The following is a 17,545-nucleotide window of genomic DNA, read 5'->3' on the forward strand; positions in this document are numbered from 1 at the left end:
ATACTGAATTTTGTTTTTTTTTAATTTCTCAGACTTTTCTTCAGACTCATTTTTATTAAGGGTACTACCTTCGATTTCCAAAAGGTATCTTATAGAACTCAATGTAGAAAACGGTAACTAGAAATGGATTCTTCGTTAAAATTTATGGTCATATATTGAAATTCTCGATCCTTCTTCAGATATTGCCTCAAGAATTTTTTCGAAAAAAATTTTGATCTTCGATTTTCTTGATCAAGGGCTTATTTCAAAGCTTAGAGCAAGAGGATAATTTTGGCAGCTATATCGATCGTTGAATTTAGATATTTCAGATTCTAGAGCGAAAAATAAGGCCGCAACTTTTAAAAAATGCTAAATTTTAGCAAAATCGTTGAGACACAATTTTCAAAAAATTAATTTCAGTATTTTAAGTCTTTCAATGAAAAAATCCTTCTGACATTTTGAAGATCAATGTTTAAAGAATAAATAAAAAATAAAATGAGATAAAGTTATCAGGGTTGTTTTTGAGTTATTCAAGCCTAAATATAGGCCATTTCGGCAAAGACGTTGACTTCAAGCCAAAATTTAGCCGGTTTTTCCTTGAGCAATGGAGAAACCCCTCTGTAAAAGTAAGGATCTAGGATAGATCTAATTAATAAGCGCATATGGAGTTCGCCATCATATATAATTCCTGAGTTATTCAAGGCTCAACTTGGGGAAATCGAAGGTAGTACCCTTAAGCAAAAATATTATATTTTTGCTCAAGAAAAAATATTCGTTCTGGTTGAACTTAATCAGATATCATTTCGATTTCCGTCAAAGGACCATCTTCATCGATCTGCGAATAAACTCTTTTACTTCATTTATCAACTTGATGTCATTTACAACAAACATATCATTTCAATCATTTCGGTCAAAGTTGGGCCGCCAAAATTTATTTCCGGGCTTTGAAGCAGCTGATTCTTATTTCTCGAGATGAAGCTTGATAATTATCAAAATTTCGAAGCTCTTACCGACTTCTCAGTCTCACTCAGGAGAATTCCTCCTGGGCTATAAATATTTTTGCTCTCTTCAATTTTCAAGCCAGTCAAAAATTCTTCGGAGTTTTCTTTAAAGGTGTCCTAAGACTTCATTTTTAGTAGAGTCGAGATCAGAAAAAAAATTCAGTCTAGTACATCATCTAGCGACTGAAAAAAGAGAGATGAAAGTTAATTAAGGGCTCAAATCAGCTGATGCCAAATATTTACCGAAATTCAATTCAGCTAATTTTGGTAAATTTATGGTCGTCATTTGATTGATCTCGCAATCGACTTCATATTTTCTTGAAAGGAAAACAATAAAGAAATATTGGTCTTTCGTCGTGTTATTCAGCAAAAAAATGTAAAAAGAGATGTTTTTTCAGTATAATTTCGGAAGTAGAGCTGTTTACAGTAATGATTCTGTAAGATGCAAATTGAAAAAAGAGATGGTCGAGCCTGAAATGGTGGAAACTTTGGTTCTTTGCTTTATGGAGACTTTTTGGCCAATCAGAGGACAGAAAAGCTTGGCTGCGCAAATCAGAGGCCATCTGGTCCTGGAAGAACCAATAAGATTCGCCCATTTTAGGCCGATTTTGGCCTTGAAACGTGCGGAGATTTGTGTGTTGGAACTGATTTCTTGAGCAAAAAAATGGTCATTCTTTCGGATGGGAGTGTGATGCAACAAAATTTTCGGAATTCGAACTAGTGTGAGAGCAGGTTACAGTAGAAACAGTTTCGTGATAAAAGTCGCGGTGACTCTTTTTCTTCGTTTTCGTTTTCTAGTTCATCTTATTCTTCAAATCGTCAAGGGCGTCATCGCCAAAGGCAAAGGGCCAGGCTTTGATAACGAGCAGAATGTTGAGGATGGAGGCAGCGACGATCCAGACGACGATGAAAATGCCGACGCAGAGGATTTTGAGCGAGTCGCCGCAGTCTTGGCAAGCAGCGATGAAGATACCGAGGACGGTGACGATCAGGAAGAGAGCGGTGAAGAGGAGGGAGATCAGGGCGCAAATTGTGGTAGCCTGAAAAATTGAAGATTCGATCGAAATTTCTCATTCGAAAAGCAAGTCTGAAAACCATCCTTACTTGTCTGAACAAAGACTTACCACAAGCAATTCTTTGCAGTCGAGTTTGATGGCCAAAACACCCATGAGGCCAACGAGGAATGCGAAGAAGGAGCTACCGTTTCCAGATGCCCTAGTTTTTGGTTTAAAATGGTCCATTGTATTTTCGCTTACATTGATTTTCGATCACCACTTTCAGCACTTCGGTTGGTGATGCAAGAAAGAATTCCAGGGAGAACGGCGAAGGCGATCTGGATGATGCAGATCCAGAAGATAGCGCCGATGTCGCCCTTAAGATTCTTAAGTTAAGAAGATTGATGAGTTCATTTCCCGCGAGGAAGGACTTGAGGTTCGTCAGAAAGCTAGGGCAAATAAAAAATCAGCTGAATTGGTAAACAAGTTATAAATTTATGACGCTGCAAAAGTAAAAATTCCGCTCATGAAAATAAAATAAACTCTATGATGAGTACCAACAGTGTTAAATACCTTTGCCTTGTCATTGAGGCCGACTGCGCCCATGACTCGATCAGCAAAGCCCTCAACAGTCTTGATCCATGGTGTTCCGATTTGAGCCTCTCCAGGCCACCACCAGTCTTCGCCGTAGGATGTTTGGATGTCAGAAGCTGAATTATCGATAAAGATTCGCATATTACAATTGAGCTCGGCAAACTGTGTGAAAACCTGATTCAGGGTCCCGGAAAAGCTTTGATTAATAATGCAAAGATCTTTCATGACCCTGACACAGGTCTTTCGACCGGTTGCCGAGCCCAGATGGCTGAGACTTATTTTTCTTCAGAAAAATGTCAAAGAATTTTTTTTATTCTGAAATGAATGACTTTCAGCCGAAAAAATTCCTTTATAAAGAGCGAAAAAGGGATAATTTTCCCTTTTTTGATCCCCTTTGAAATTGATATTTCATGAAAGAAATAAAGAAAAAGATCGATGGATCGATTTTTAGTAATTAAACCAAGAAATTATCAAGACTTTTACATTTTGTGTTAAAATCTTTGACAAAATCTAAGTCCAAAATGCTGCAAACATCTATTTTCATAAAAATCTTCATTTGATTAAAGTCTTTGACAAAACCTGAATTCAAGAGCTCTCTAGCAATGCTTCCTTCTGCCATCTTTCAAAAATCCTTATTTTTAATTCCTCTTTATGAAAACTCGCAAAAAATAAATAAAAAAACAGCTTTAGATTTTGTGAACCTACAAAAAAAGGAGAACGAGGATTTCAGATTCTAGAGCGAAAAATAAGGCCGCAACTTTTAAAAAATGCTAAATTTTAGCAAAATCGTTGAGACACAATTTTCAAAAAATTAATTTCAGTATTTTAAGTCTTTCAATGAAAAAATCCTTCTGACATTTTGAAGATCAATGTTTAAAGAATAAATAAAAAATAAAATGAGATAAAGTTATCAGGGTTGTTTTTGAGTTATTCAAGCCTAAATATAGGCCATTTCGGCAAAGACGTTGACTTCAAGCCAAAATTTAGCCGGTTTTTTCCTTGAGCAATGGAGAAACCCCTCTGTAAAAGTAAGGATCTAGGATAGATCTAATTAATAAGCGCATATGGAGTTCGCCATCATATATAATTCCTGAGTTATTCAAGGCTCAACTTGGGGAAATCGAAGGTAGTACCCTTAAGCAAAAATATTATATTTTTGCTCAAGAAAAAATATTCGTTCTGGTTGAACTTAATCAGATATCATTTCGATTTCCGTCAAAGGACCATCTTCATCGATCTGCGAATAAACTCTTTTACTTCATTTATCAACTTGATGTCATTTACAACAAACATATCATTTCAATCATTTCGGTCAAAGTTGGGCCGCCAAAATTTATTTCCGGGCTTTGAAGCAGCTGATTCTTATTTCTCGAGATGAAGCTTGATAATTATCAAAATTTCGAAGCTCTTACCGACTTCTCAGTCTCACTCAGGAGAATTCCTCCTGGGCTATAAATATTTTTGCTCTCTTCAATTTTCAAGCCAGTCAAAAATTCTTCGGAGTTTTCTTTAAAGGTGTCCTAAGACTTCATTTTTAGTAGAGTCGAGATCAGAAAAAAAATTCAGTCTAGTACATCATCTAGCGACTGAAAAAAGAGAGATGAAAGTTAATTAAGGGGGTGGTAGTCGAGAATACTTTTCTCGACTTTTTGAAATTTTGATTTTATTTTTGAATTCCTCGATGCAAAAGGAACATTTTTGGTCCCTACCATTTTTTGATTTGATCAACTTTATTTTAGAAAATATCGATTTTAAGTCGGGAATTTATGATTTTTCGAAACTTGGAAATTTGATTTCCTTTACTAAAACCGATATTAACATGATTTTTGCTGCGTGATATTGTCAAGATAAAAGATTTTACTAATAAATAGGCAATAATTGAGAATAGTTGTTATTTTTTCGAAAATTAAAGTTCAAATTGGGTGAAAATTGACGATTTTTATGAAAACTACATTTTTTAAATCAGGTTCTGCGACCTCAAAATGAAACAGAACCTTTTTTAAACTTATTTGCCCACACGCCTAAGGGTCTGAACTATCTTAAGAATAAATCAATTTTCGAAAAAAATTTAAGGGTTTTCTCACAATTTTGTCAAGAGATAGGTCCACTTTAGAAGCATATTTTGAGCTTTTTCCGAAAGAAAATTTTTTAAAAACTATGTCGCCCACATAATTTGAACCCTTTCAAACCCATTTTCGATGAGAAAAGAAAAAATTTTTTTGAAAAATTTTGAGCTAATTTTGTTGAAAAAAATCCGATTCTCGACCACCACCCCCTTAAGGGCTCAAATCAGCTGATGCCAAATATTTACCGAAATTCAATTCAGCTAATTTTGGTAAATTTATGGTCGTCATTTGATTGATCTCGCAATCGACTTCATATTTTCTTGAAAGGAAAACAATAAAGAAATATTGGTCTTTCGTCGTGTTATTCAGCAAAAAAATGTAAAAAGAGATGTTTTTTCAGTATAATTTCGGAAGTAGAGCTGTTTACAGTAATGATTCTGTAAGATGCAAATTGAAAAAAGAGATGGTCGAGCCTGAAATGGTGGAAACTTTGGTTCTTTGCTTTATGGAGACTTTTTGGCCAATCAGAGGACAGAAAAGCTTGGCTGCGCAAATCAGAGGCCATCTGGTCCTGGAAGAACCAATAAGATTCGCCCATTTTAGGCCGATTTTGGCCTTGAAACGTGCGGAGATTTGTGTGTTGGAACTGATTTCTTGAGCAAAAAAATGGTCATTCTTTCGGATGGGAGTGTGATGCAACAAAATTTTCGGAATTCGAACTAGTGTGAGAGCAGGTTACAGTAGAAACAGTTTCGTGATAAAAGTCGCGGTGACTCTTTTTCTTCGTTTTCGTTTTCTAGTTCATCTTATTCTTCAAATCGTCAAGGGCGTCATCGCCAAAGGCAAAGGGCCAGGCTTTGATAACGAGCAGAATGTTGAGGATGGAGGCAGCGACGATCCAGACGACGATGAAAATGCCGACGCAGAGGATTTTGAGCGAGTCGCCGCAGTCTTGGCAAGCAGCGATGAAGATACCGAGGACGGTGACGATCAGGAAGAGAGCGGTGAAGAGGAGGGAGATCAGGGCGCAAATTGTGGTAGCCTGAAAAATTGAAGATTCGATCGAAATTTCTCATTCGAAAAGCAAGTCTGAAAACCATCCTTACTTGTCTGAACAAAGACTTACCACAAGCAATTCTTTGCAGTCGAGTTTGATGGCCAAAACACCCATGAGGCCAACGAGGAATGCGAAGAAGGAGCTACCGTTTCCAGATGCCCTAGTTTTTTTTGGTTTAAAATGGTCCATTGTATTTTCGCTTACATTGATTTTCGATCACCACTTTCAGCACTTCGGTTGGTGATGCAAGAAAGAATTCCAGGGAGAACGGCGAAGGCGATCTGGATGATGCAGATCCAGAAGATAGCGCCGATGTCGCCCTTAAGATTCTTAAGTTAAGAAGATTGATGAGTTCATTTCCCGCGAGGAAGGACTTGAGGTTCGTCAGAAAGCTGGGGCAAATAAAAAATCAGCTGAATTGGTAAACAAGTTATAAATTTATGACGCTGCAAAAGTAAAAATTCCGCTCATGAAAATAAAATAAACTCTATGATGAGTACCAACAGTGTTAAATACCTTTGCCTTGTCATTGAGGCCGACTGCGCCCATGACTCGATCAGCAAAGCCCTCAACAGTCTTGATCCATGGTGTTCCGATTTGAGCCTCTCCAGGCCACCACCAGTCTTCGCCGTAGGATGTTTGGATGTCAGAAGCTGAATTATCGATAAAGATTCGCATATTACAATTGAGCTCGGCAAACTGTGTGAAAACCTGATTCAGGGTCCCGGAAAAGCTTTGATTAATAATGCAAAGATCTTTCATGACCCTGACACAGGTCTTTCGACCGGTTGCCGAGCCCAGATGGCTGAGACTTATTTTTCTTCAGAAAAATGTCAAAGAATTTTTTTTATTCTGAAATGAATGACTTTCAGCCGAAAAAATTCCTTTATAAAGAGCGAAAAAGGGATAATTTTCCCTTTTTTGATCCCCTTTGAAATTGATATTTCATGAAAGAAATAAAGAAAAAGATCGATGGATCGATTTTTAGTAATTAAACCAAGAAATTATCAAGACTTTTACATTTTGTGTTAAAATCTTTGACAAAATCTAAGTCCAAAATGCTGCAAACATCTATTTTCATAAAAATCTTCATTTGATTAAAGTCTTTGACAAAACCTGAATTCAAGAGCTCTCTAGCAATGCTTCCTTCTGCCATCTTTCAAAAATCCTTATTTTTAATTCCTCTTTATGAAAACTCGCAAAAAATAAATAAAAAAACAGCTTTAGATTTTGTGAACCTACAAAAAAAGGAGAACGATCAATTTTGCTGTTTTACATCGTCCCAGGGGATGAGGTCACGGACCAGACTCACGTCTCAGAAGAAAAATACTGTGCTAATTAACCGAGTTTGGGAGAGATAATGAGCTGCATAAGCTGGTTCCCATTTCCTTTAACGAAAAATCGATCAATAAATTAAAAAAAATTCCTTAAAAAGCGCGAAAAATTACGGGAAAAACAATCAAATTTAAAGCCTATATAAAAGCAGCTCCCCCTATTTTCAGGTTGACCCCCTTTAAGGGGGCCCCTTATTCAAATAAATAATTACCCTCTCGAATAATCCGCATTTTATGATAGAGTCTCTCAAAAATTCAACAAAAAATTCAATTCTTTCAAAAATCAGAAAGTGCCATAAAAAGTGATCTCAATGTCGACTGTTTTACGACCAAGGAGGATCACCTCTCGTAAAGATTTTTCACGCTCGAATCATTAAATTAATCATTATATTATTCAAGCACAAGTTTAGCGAATATGGCAAATTTCTGATGAGACTTTTTAATTAATTTTTTATTTTAAAAATTTCTTACCAATGTCTTCAATTTCGCCGGGAATATCTCTTGCAAATCTCATTTTTCGCGGATTTCTTTTTCTGGAAATTGTCACTGTACTTTTCAATTTCAAACAAAAAAGTGCGAAGTCGTGAATGGCGAGCTGATTCAGTTTTATCAAAAGGCCCCAGGCGCCCAGAGGGGAGGCGAAAAACGGCTGACGCACTGTAGCGGGGGCGGGCGATGGTATTCCTCATTCCCGGACGCGATCCATCGAAGAAAGGGAGAACTGATTTTCAAAATTTATTATGAAAGACACAGGAACGTTTTTATCAAGTTTTGATTCACCCGAAATTCTCACAAAGCTCATGAAGGTACTCGGGCTCATCTGTTTCGTCTTTTTCACAGTCTTCAAGCCCGAAATGGCTGATGCATGCGCTTACATTGTAATAAGTTGATTTCAAGCATGTATTTCCTACTTCATAGCATTCTAAAAAATGTTTTTTTGGCTTCGCTTTTTTCTGGCGATCTTTACCTACTTCAAACATATTACAGTGTTTTATAGGATAAAATTTATCCAATAAACAAATATTTTTTTCATGAAGATCATTCATAAAGTCGCACTCCCTAGGATGTGTGATCACTCTTCTGGTTGTTGTTGTTGTAGTCGTTGTTGTAGTTGTTGTTGTAGTAGTTGTTGATGTAGTATTTGTTATAGTTCTTGTTGTTGTAGTAGTTGTTGTTGTAGGTGTCTGTGTAGTTGTTCTTGTAGTAGTTGTTGTAGTTGTAGTTGTAGTAGTTCCAGTTTTTGTTGTTGAAGTTGTTGTTGTCGTGGTTTTTGCTGTTGTAGTTGTTGCTGTGTTTGTTGAAGTCGTTTTTATTAATCTTGTGGAAGAAATTGATGGAGAAGTCGTTGAAGCTGTAGCGGTTGTTGAATAAGTTGCCCCAGAAGTTGTGGTGGGTATTGCTATAGAGGTGGCCATAGAAATATTCATAGCAGGATGGAACATTCAGATTTGGAAAATTTAGGAGCCACAAAGGTGAACGATTTGAGCATATATAACTATTAACTGGATAAAAAAACGCATCGGCAAAACTCAAATTTTTGCGCCATAATGTTCCACCCTGGTCGAATAAGTTGTAGGAGAAATAGACGTGAACATCGTTGTACTGTGAACAGCGTTTGGATATGTCAAAATGGACGTTGAAGTAGTATTATCGACATCTGGCTTTGTTGCTGGTGCAATCGTTTGCGGGATGGTAATCGCAAGAGTCAAGCAAATAAGAACAAACAATACACTCGCAATTACAACCTAAAAAGTTTGTCATCCCAATTCGCAAATTTATTATCAACCCATGGTTTTATTCTTGATTTTTAACTTCTTGATAATCGCTATCAAGATTTTCTCTCGAATCAGATCTTGCACTTTTGGGTGTCATTTGATGTTATGCGCGAATATTGAACTGAAGAACTTGCTCTTCTATTTGTCTATACTTTCGATAAGGATGACAACTTTGACAGTGTCCAATCGTCGATCTCCGATATCTTTCCTTAGGCGCCTGTTGGTCGCTAGTTTTTATTAAAAAAGAATTGATGTATTCAGTAGAAAAATAAAAAAGGCAAGCGTGAGCACATTGAAAGTTTCTACAAGTCTGAGCCGTGAGCATCGTTGAGCGTCGATCGAAAATCATTTATGAAGTCAGCGAAAGTTTTGAAAAAGTTTTCCGATTTGATGACCGTCGGGTTTTCGCTGAAAGCCTTCGCGGTTTGAAAAAATTGTCGATTCGCCTGAATAAGTGTTGACGAAGGCATAAAAAAGGAGTCTTACCTGAGCCATGGCGATTTCCAAGTCGATGAGGATCTTGTCAGATTGATGAAGATATTCTCTTTTTTCGGGGTTTTCAAAGGTTTCTCTGGCGTAAGACAAAGGATTTTTCGAATCAACACTAAGAAAATTTCCCCTTGTTGGTCATTTTATCCATCAAAAAAATGCCAAGAATTGAAAACTCCGTCCCTAATAATCTTCGGAAAATTATCCTTTGAATTCACTCTTCTCATCGTGTTAATTTTCTTTGACAGCCAGTTGCACTCATTTCGGTACCGCTGCATTTCATATCGCAAAGCTCCAAAATGCACTAAAACTCGCACTCAGAAAAAACCGAAAATGTTCAAAATTACCCTTGGAAGCTTCCGGAACAAACTGCAGTTCTTCTTCAAAATCCAATAAGTCCTCGCCAATAAGCTTAAATATCCAGTTGAGAAAAGAAATCAAAATTTAAATGTCAGTTTCTTACGCGATTTTGTATAAGGGGCCATTCAATAAAAATTTTATGACAATGAAAATGGCAAAATGGGCGATATAAAAGAAGTTCTTACTCAAGCAAACTTTCATTCGAGCATTGAGTTGTCAAGAAAAAGGTCAAATTATGAAATTATTTTTAGCGCTTTTTGCAATTTCTCAAGGTTTGGTTGAGTAAATAAAAACATGAATGAAATTATTTTGTAGCGAATCTGAGATTGTCGGTAACAGATAGTGTTCTTGGGAATCTTGCTGATGGAATCGAAGGTGAGAGGAAGAAAAGTCGATATGAGAGATAGCTGTCCTTTAGAGCGGGGTCGGACGGTGCCGGTACCAATCCAAAATTGGTACCCGGTACCAAATTTTTGGTACCCGGTACCAAAAAAATGTCAGAATACCGAGCCAAAATTGATTTTAAAAGGTTAATTCGGTCAATAAATGGAGTTTCTTCACACTTCAGCCGCGGAGCGGACATTAGTTTTTCGATGATTCAGAAAAAATGCTTGACTTTGGTACCGGATACCAAATTTTTGGTACCGGGTACCAATTTTGGTACCGGGTACCAATTTGGTACCGGCACCGTCCGTCTCCCCCTTAGAGCGCCCCCTTAACCGTACCCTGGGCTATCCCCCCTAAGGCCTCACGCCCCCCCAACTTCGGTGTCCTGACCCCAATCAAATTTCATCCCAGTGACTGACACAGCCCCAAACCCTGTCTACCGAAATGATGATCAATTTTAGTGACAATTTTCGATGGAAAATCGGAGCAAAATGCGACTCATTCTTGGACAAATTGGTCAAATCCCCAAAAACTGTAAGAAAAATTGCCTTAGTCGGGTCAGAAAGGGTCTTATTTGTCTTTTCAGAGGATATTCCGAACAGAATGGACTCGAGAAAACGACCCTTTCGGAAGGTCAACTTTACCGGATTCATTTTGCATCCGGGAAATTCTATGGAATCGAAGCACCGTTTTTCCCCGAGCCGACATTCGATTTTAAAATGGTGCCAGTTCCTGAGGAGAAAGAACTGATGCTTTCCGTTCTTATTTCTCCCTATGCCTACAGGTAAAAATCGAAGTAAAACATTTCTGAGATGAATTAAAGCACCGACGCGAAAATGGTTCCGAAAGGATCAGGTGCAAGAGCTGTTATTGTAAGTCTCTTCACCCTGCTTCTTGCTTACTGTAGTTTCTGATACCGCGCAGCAGTAACAATAAACTCACCTTTATTCGTTCGATCAGATCCAAAATCGCCCCCTTCGCCGATTCCCCGGACTCCGATTTGATAAAAGTCTTCAAATATTGAAGTTTGAAAGCATTTTCGTTTTCCGACTTTGGCGGGGCTTTTTGATTGACTCGATCAAGGGCTCGGGATTTTTTCTGTTTTTGGTGTTCTTTTTGGGTCAGAAAATATTCGAAAAGGAGTCTCAAAGTTAATTTTTGACCATTCCTTGAGTCAAAATCAACTTGCAAATTTCTCCGAATTTCTCGCTTTTTCTCAAGGATGTAGCCGCTTTTGTCATCAGATTGAAGATCGGAAGAATTATGTCTAAAAACCATAAGAAAAAAAACCTCCATTGAAAACATACCGCCGCGGCCATCGAACTCCATCTTGAAAATCATGCATTTGAGTCGCAATGGAGCATCAGAAATACTCATCAATGCATGGGCTAGGGCATCAGCTTCGTTGATTTCAGCTCTTGAATGGATCTTTTCGAGGATTTTTTGTAACTCCTTTTCGTCTGGGAGGTTTCTAGACGAAAGGATCAGAGTTTGTCAGAAATAAAGGACGCGCTTACTTGAGAAGAGTTTTCAGATGACAGACGTCTAATTTTCCCGGATTTCCGGTAATCAAACATCGAGCGACATCATGTGGTGAGGATCTGAGATGAGTGAGGAGAATTGAGAGATTTTGCGCCTTCGAATGATGAATCATTGGTTTGATACTTGTCTTGAGCATCGATCGGATTCGACCATCTTTATTTGGTGTTTCCGCTGAAGACAGATGGTTATGGTTTGGGTTAGGGGTGATAAGAAACGGTAGGATAATTTTCTACCTGGGAGTGGCTCTGGACTTGGTGGAGGAGGTGGTCTAGCAAAAGAAGTCAACTTCTGCTGAAAACCTAGAATTTTTGTCAGATGAAGAACAACAAAGAAATTTGAACCTGGAGACGTGGGCTCGTTTTCGTTCTCAAGCGAATCCTCTGAGTGAATACTCGGAGTAGCCGGTGGCGGAAGTGAAGGAGAAGAATCGGTTTTCCAGCATTTTCGTCTTCCACTACCTTTTCTAGCGCTCATGTGCCGCGCTTTTGGAGCTTGGAAGTTGATTCCATCGACAGTTCTTCAATTTTGATGAGGGTAAAAATGATGAATAGTCTTACTCATGTGAGCTGATCATTTTCCGCTGAAGCGCTTTTCTCATCGAAGTTTCATCTGATCCCCCTGAGAAAGACCTGTTACTTCCTGCTGAGCTTGTTCTTCCTCCTCTTTCAAATCGCCCTTGCACCCGGGAAACTTCTTCTTCTGACAAGAAATTCTCCAAAAATGTGAAAAACTGGGTCCGGTCATAATCAGATGAGGTAAATTCTTCGCCGAGTTCTAACCCAAGTCTATTGAAGTCCTTGTGACCTCGGTACTCGTTGCAGATTCTCTCCATTCGCGAAATATCCGCTCGGGAAAGGCTGTTTGGGTGAGTTGGGGAAACAGAAGTCGTGGCGTCCTTGCCGAGTTTCACATTGTCGATGATGACCAAGACGGGGTTTGGGCCGCAGGAGGTCAAAATCTGGACGATTTTTGAGCGGTTGAAGTTTTTGATTGAAATTTCATTGACGGAGAGGAGCTGGTCGCCGATTTGAATTCCGGATTTTTCAGCGGGAGAACCAGGCTTGATGTCTTAAGAGATTAAAGGGTGAATAGGAGCATTATAATAAGGGGCTCACTGTACTAATTTGTAAAGGAGAACTTGACTGTATGTTACCTGAAATAGTGACTGGATATTCGCCCTTGATCGTAAACCCGAAACCTTCCGATTCGGTCTTCCTAATGACCAGTTTTCTGACATTACCATTATTCATCCTTTCAAAATCAAGGTCCGGTCTTCGAGGTCGCTCGAATTTCTCAGGGGTAAATCTTTGAACCTACAAAAAACTTGTTCTCTTCCTTGATTTCAAAGAAAATCATTACCTTCGGAAGGGGCCCGGATTTGGGACGACGAAGGAGTTTTGGAATAGCAGGTGGGGCTGAAGGAAGAATCGGTTGCTGGTTAGGCTTCGTCGACTTCAAAATCGGCTGTGGCTGGTGGTTATTGTCTTCTTTTCTCCGATTCTCTCTGAGCAAATTGTCGAATCTCGGTCTGTCTGCCGTGGGCAAAAAGCCGCTTAATGAAATTTCAAAGACGTTTTCAAAAATTCATGGAATACCGTAATGCATGGAGAATAAACTCCTCAGCCGGGTGGCATAATAACGTCGTTAATTTTTCAAACAGGAGGTCGAGATTTCGGTCGTGCGTGTAGACCTTTAGAGCGCGAAGCAATCGCTAGAATTAATTATGAATTGACTGGCAAAAGATTAAGTATCTTAAGAACGCCTTCTGTCTGGGCGCAGGAACCTTTGTGAAAACCTGAGTCAGGGTCCTAAGAGAGACCTCAGAAAGCCACACAGGACCATAACTCAGGTTTCAGTACAGGGTACCTATCGTAGAGCAGAGTCATTCTGTACCTCATAAGTTTCGAAATGATCATCTCCCAAAGTCTGCTGAAGCGTCTTGAGAAACATCTGGGTCTTGATATCTCCCTGTCCATAAAGCTCAAAGTATCGTTTAGCAGAAATCATCTTCGGCGTTGATTTCTTCCGAACGACTCCTGTTGTTATCATTTGCCCCTTGTGCTGGCCAATCATTGGGAGAACGATGTCCGTTCCGTTTGAATTTGACATTCCATTAACCTAAAAATTCAATCAGTTCAAGGATGAAATTTTTGATGATGCCTTGAGTGAAAGGCTAACAGGAACTTCTGGTTGGAAACGATATCTACTGCCATAAATCGTTGTTTCTCTAACAAAAGCCATTTGGGCTCCGGCAAAATGAAAAATCTCGACTGACAGTCATCATTGTTTATGTTTTCTTTTTCGAGGGAATTTTTAATGAAGGCAATTTATTATTCATATCAATATTTTTTACAAGGAAAAGGTAAAATTTGACGGCGAACTGCTTGTTTCCTGTGAGTTCTTTGCAATTTGAATTATGTTAGATTTGTTTCAACTCTGAAAACCATAAAACAATTTCAGTCATATGAAAATCTGATTTTTCGTATTTCTCAGAGTTTCAATTTTCGAATGAAATTCTTTTCAACCGTTTCTATCGAACCTTTATCCACTAGAATTTTTAAAACTCATCTTACAATATCAAGAAAATTCGGAGTTCTCCTGCCACAAGACGGTGGAGTCAATCGACGCGTGAATTCTCTAAATTGCAGCTCGTTTTTTCTCCCAGCCATAATTCGTTTTCTCGCTTTTTTCCTCGATCTTTTCGAAACTTCCAAAACTACGAAAATAATTCAACCCCGGCGAATTCAAGCGAAACAAATTCATAAATACGGAATCGTGATTTTTTGCTCAGAGAGAACTACATTATTCATGGCGCGAATTTTCTGCTGGAAATGAGACGGAAATTCACATTTTATTTACAGTAAATTTTTCTAAAAAAATCATACAAGCGTTTCAGCTTTATGAACTTTTTGAACAGGCAAATATTCGTTATCAGAAGAGTCCATCGAACTAAAATCATTTTAACGCCTTTTTCGAGCGGCTGAATTTCAAACCTGAAGCCAGTATCGGAATCAGAATCCCTCAAATCGTTGAATTTCGAGCAGTTGTTTTCCGAAAAACTCGGGCGAAGGAGATTGTTCATTGAAGGCCAGCGACATGTCCTTGTTGATTTCATGGAATTCAGGGTTGCTGATCGACGCATTGAGTTTATTGGAGTGTGTTTGTTGATTTGGGATTTGAGGAGATTTGCTCGATTTTCGATAAATTCCAGATTCTTAAAAAAATATTTTCTACTATCTGAAAAACGGACACCTCAAAGTACAACAAGGAAGTCTATATAGAGATTGATTACCTTTTGAATATTCATATTCTCCTGATCAAAATGACCGAGGCAAGTTGGCGCCAGTAATCCGGCAATTTGTCGGTCTAAACTTGAGATGATCCGTCTTTGCTGCTCGATCTGCTGCTCTTGAAGTAAAATACTCTTGAGACACGCTTCTTCTGCCGTTTCATTTTTGTCTAAAATTCCTTTCACAAAGAATTTTTTTTGAAACCTACGATTAATAATTTTTAAATGGAGTTCATGATCACCGTCATTTTCTTTCGATCTTCTTGGCAGTCTTGAAATAATCGTCGAATGGCTTCATTTCGGATAGTCACGTGAAAATAAGAACGAAAAATGTTTCGTTTGAGATTTTTGTGTTTGGCGGATCCGAGTCTTAAGTCTTCCTGTTTGAGTGCTTCAGGTCCGATCCGTCGGAGGCAGAAATTTTCGTTTCTGACGAAACGTGAAAGGGAAGAACTTTTTTCACGCAAATGACTTGATATCCGGCTTGATTGGAAGATCGAGGAAAGCTGTTCTTCGACAAGGGCGGATATAACATCTGAAAATGACTTTTAATTCGCGGTTTGGGTCACTCTGACTGATAATAGTCTTTCTTGTTGACAAAAAATAAGAAGGTCATTTTATAAATTCTTCAAGAAAATTAGCTACAGACTCGTTGATTAAATTAAATTTAATCAGCAAAGTCGAGTAGTCTTTCGATATTGGTTTTTGCCCAAAAACAGTAAAGTGTCTTTAACGCATTTTTTCTGCGGTAGACTTTTTCTCCCTCAATGATGCGTAATTTGCGGCTACGTCCCGACAACACCTACTGCCCCGCCGCGATGCGTCTGAGGCCCTTTTCTTTCCTCCCCGCCGTGAAATCGGCCTCGGTTTTTCAATAAACTCGACAAGACAACAAATCTTTTCTGAGAGGAAATTCGAGGTTAACTGCTTTGACCGAGCCCATTGTTTTTTATCGAAGAGTCTGAGATTTTCTTGCAACGATTTTTTTTAAGAATTTATCAATTTTTGCCTTGTTTTTTTTACATAAATCCTCGGAAAAAATCTCACTTTCATGAGAGCCTACATATAGACAGGTTTAAAAGCAGGTGCGAAACCCGCATAACACGTGAATTTCTAACCGTGGGATCATCACTTGAAAAATTAATTGCTACTGCGATGTGCTTCCGAAACTCAAGATTAATTCATTTATTAAAACATGAAACTCGATCCGTTAGAATAACCCTTTGAATCCTCAGGGATCATTTTCTTCCGCCCTGACAGGGTTAAAATGATTAATCTTTCAACCCTCCCGGCTTCAAGTAATCAGATGGTCTTTTCGAGGCTCAGTCACCTGTGTAGAAAACCTGACTCAGGTTCTTAAGAGCTTAAATTACTTAATAGTAAGAGCCGCGTAGCGGCTTTTCCAAAAGAAGCCGCAAAGCGGCTTTCCATAAAAGTTCGTCCGAACCTGACTCAGATTTTTACACAGGTTGCCGATCCTAAGCCTGACTCAGGGTTCCGTTTTTCAGAAAAATCCATTTGAATATTCAATGAAAAACATAAAGATGTTAATAGTTCTTGTTCCTAACAAGATCAAAGTGTTTATTTTTTTCATTGTAGCTCCCATTTAATTAAATTTGCGTCAGATAATTGCCCATTTAGCTCGTTAATTTATTTATTAATCAGATAAAGTAGCTGTATCTACATAAAACCAATCTTCATACATTTTTAATTGCAAAACCCTGTTCAATCAGAACTTTGTCATTGGAAAAATGCTGTTTCTTAACACCTTCACTTAGTCTTGTCAGATCGATATTTCCTATTAGCGAAAAGAGCCTGGAAAAAAAAGTTAATTTAATTCATCTTTCCTCGAGCAAATCAAGTTTTTATCTCCCCTGTCACCCGGGACAGCTACTCAAGCTCACTGGTAATAAGCTAGGGTCGGCAAATTGCGTGAAAAACCTGACTCAGGGTCCGAAAAAGCCCTGAGAACCTGACTCAGGTTCGATTTTCGAAAACAGGTTGGAAAAGTAATATTGCGAAGCCTCTAAGCAGCTTTTTTTTCATGGAAGCTCTTTCAGAACCTGACTCAGGTTCTCAACACAGGTTCTCGAGCTCAGGGAAAAAAAATTACCTCCAGCTGACGTTTTCTTCTTCACATTTCTAATCTCTTTTTCCACTGACCCGACCCAAACCGTCAAGACATTTTCTTCATTCATTCTTATTATCTTTGTTCTTTATTTCTCAATTTTGAAAAAGATATTCTTTCCAAAAACTATTTTTCTATTGAGAAAAGCTCGGAGAAACCCTTCCGCCGTGGTAGTTTTTCACGCTGAAGAGGGCGCTCCCGCGCGCACACGCTTTTAATTTTGCTCCTCTTTTTTCCGTTTTGCGGTTTCAAGTCTTGATTGAGTTTATTTTGCTGATTGACGCGATGCATCATCGGGAGATGTTCGCCCAAGTACAGTTATTTTGCCACTAAAGCGCTTTTTTGGCTAGTTTTTCTGCAGAATTCCAAAAACTCTTGTCCAAAAACTTGAACAACCCTTTTTTGTCATAACGGTGCTTCTGAGTCTCCTCCACGCCAAGACTTGTCACAAGTTTGACAACGTTCCTTTCTCCGTGGTCAGAATTCTGACTCTCAATTTCAATAATCGACAGTCCAAAATTATTATCCAGGGACCATTTTTTTCAATCA

At 38.5% G+C, this 17,545-nt stretch overlaps 5 protein-coding genes across 6 annotated transcripts; 1 reads left to right on the forward strand and 4 right to left on the reverse strand.

The window, feature by feature from the left end:
* Nucleotides 1–1,321: 1,321 nt before the first annotated feature.
* On the reverse strand, nucleotides 1,322–3,265 carry LOC145699273 (uncharacterized). Its single transcript, XM_081776540.1, has 5 exons — nucleotides 3,149–3,265; nucleotides 2,549–2,685; nucleotides 2,237–2,352; nucleotides 2,105–2,195; nucleotides 1,322–2,020 (listed from the first exon to the last, which is right to left on the reverse strand). Exons 1-5 carry the CDS (start codon nucleotides 3,186–3,188, stop codon nucleotides 1,775–1,777), a joined length of 630 nt encoding a protein of 209 aa, XP_081632666.1. The 5' UTR covers nucleotides 3,189–3,265; the 3' UTR covers nucleotides 1,322–1,774.
* A 1,713-nt stretch (nucleotides 3,266–4,978) lies between these two features.
* LOC145698046 (uncharacterized) lies at nucleotides 4,979–7,628 on the reverse strand. 2 transcript variants are annotated; one of them, XM_081775255.1, is made up of 5 exons: nucleotides 7,498–7,628; nucleotides 6,209–6,345; nucleotides 5,897–6,012; nucleotides 5,762–5,852; nucleotides 4,979–5,677 (listed from the first exon to the last, which is right to left on the reverse strand). In XM_081775255.1, the coding sequence occupies exons 1-5, from the start codon at nucleotides 7,538–7,540 to the stop codon at nucleotides 5,432–5,434; spliced, it is 633 nt and encodes a 210-aa protein (XP_081631381.1). In that variant the 5' UTR covers nucleotides 7,541–7,628; the 3' UTR covers nucleotides 4,979–5,431. The 2 variants fall into 2 exon arrangements, with proteins under 2 accessions (XP_081631381.1, XP_081631389.1); XM_081775263.1 differs by lacking the exon at nucleotides 7,498–7,628 and adding an exon at nucleotides 7,239–7,346.
* A 2,212-nt stretch (nucleotides 7,629–9,840) lies between these two features.
* On the forward strand, nucleotides 9,841–11,004 carry LOC145711287 (uncharacterized). The gene is made up of 5 exons (XM_081789008.1): nucleotides 9,841–9,922; nucleotides 9,966–10,025; nucleotides 10,499–10,571; nucleotides 10,624–10,821; nucleotides 10,861–11,004. Exons 1-5 carry the CDS (start codon nucleotides 9,886–9,888, stop codon nucleotides 10,949–10,951), a joined length of 459 nt encoding a protein of 152 aa, XP_081645134.1. The 5' UTR covers nucleotides 9,841–9,885; the 3' UTR covers nucleotides 10,952–11,004.
* Nucleotides 11,005–11,188: 184 nt separating this feature from the next.
* LOC145711540 (uncharacterized) lies at nucleotides 11,189–13,302 on the reverse strand. Its single transcript, XM_081789232.1, has 9 exons — nucleotides 13,175–13,302; nucleotides 12,939–13,131; nucleotides 12,733–12,892; nucleotides 12,137–12,647; nucleotides 11,921–12,096; nucleotides 11,813–11,878; nucleotides 11,555–11,750; nucleotides 11,345–11,508; nucleotides 11,189–11,304 (listed from the first exon to the last, which is right to left on the reverse strand). Exons 3-9 carry the CDS (start codon nucleotides 12,827–12,829, stop codon nucleotides 11,189–11,191), a joined length of 1,326 nt encoding a protein of 441 aa, XP_081645358.1. The 5' UTR covers nucleotides 12,830–12,892; nucleotides 12,939–13,131; nucleotides 13,175–13,302.
* A 1,112-nt stretch (nucleotides 13,303–14,414) lies between these two features.
* LOC145711277 (uncharacterized) lies at nucleotides 14,415–15,157 on the reverse strand. Its single transcript, XM_081788999.1, has 4 exons — nucleotides 15,078–15,157; nucleotides 14,872–15,038; nucleotides 14,573–14,793; nucleotides 14,415–14,528 (listed from the first exon to the last, which is right to left on the reverse strand). Exons 2-4 carry the CDS (start codon nucleotides 14,884–14,886, stop codon nucleotides 14,459–14,461), a joined length of 306 nt encoding a protein of 101 aa, XP_081645125.1. The 5' UTR covers nucleotides 14,887–15,038; nucleotides 15,078–15,157; the 3' UTR covers nucleotides 14,415–14,458.
* Nucleotides 15,158–17,545: the final 2,388 nt, after the last annotated feature.

The sequence above is a fragment of the Oikopleura dioica genome, chromosome 1 (genome assembly GCF_907165135.1).
Source record: "Oikopleura dioica chromosome 1, OKI2018_I68_1.0, whole genome shotgun sequence".
In the NCBI taxonomy this organism is placed as follows: domain Eukaryota; kingdom Metazoa; phylum Chordata; class Appendicularia; order Copelata; family Oikopleuridae; genus Oikopleura; species Oikopleura dioica.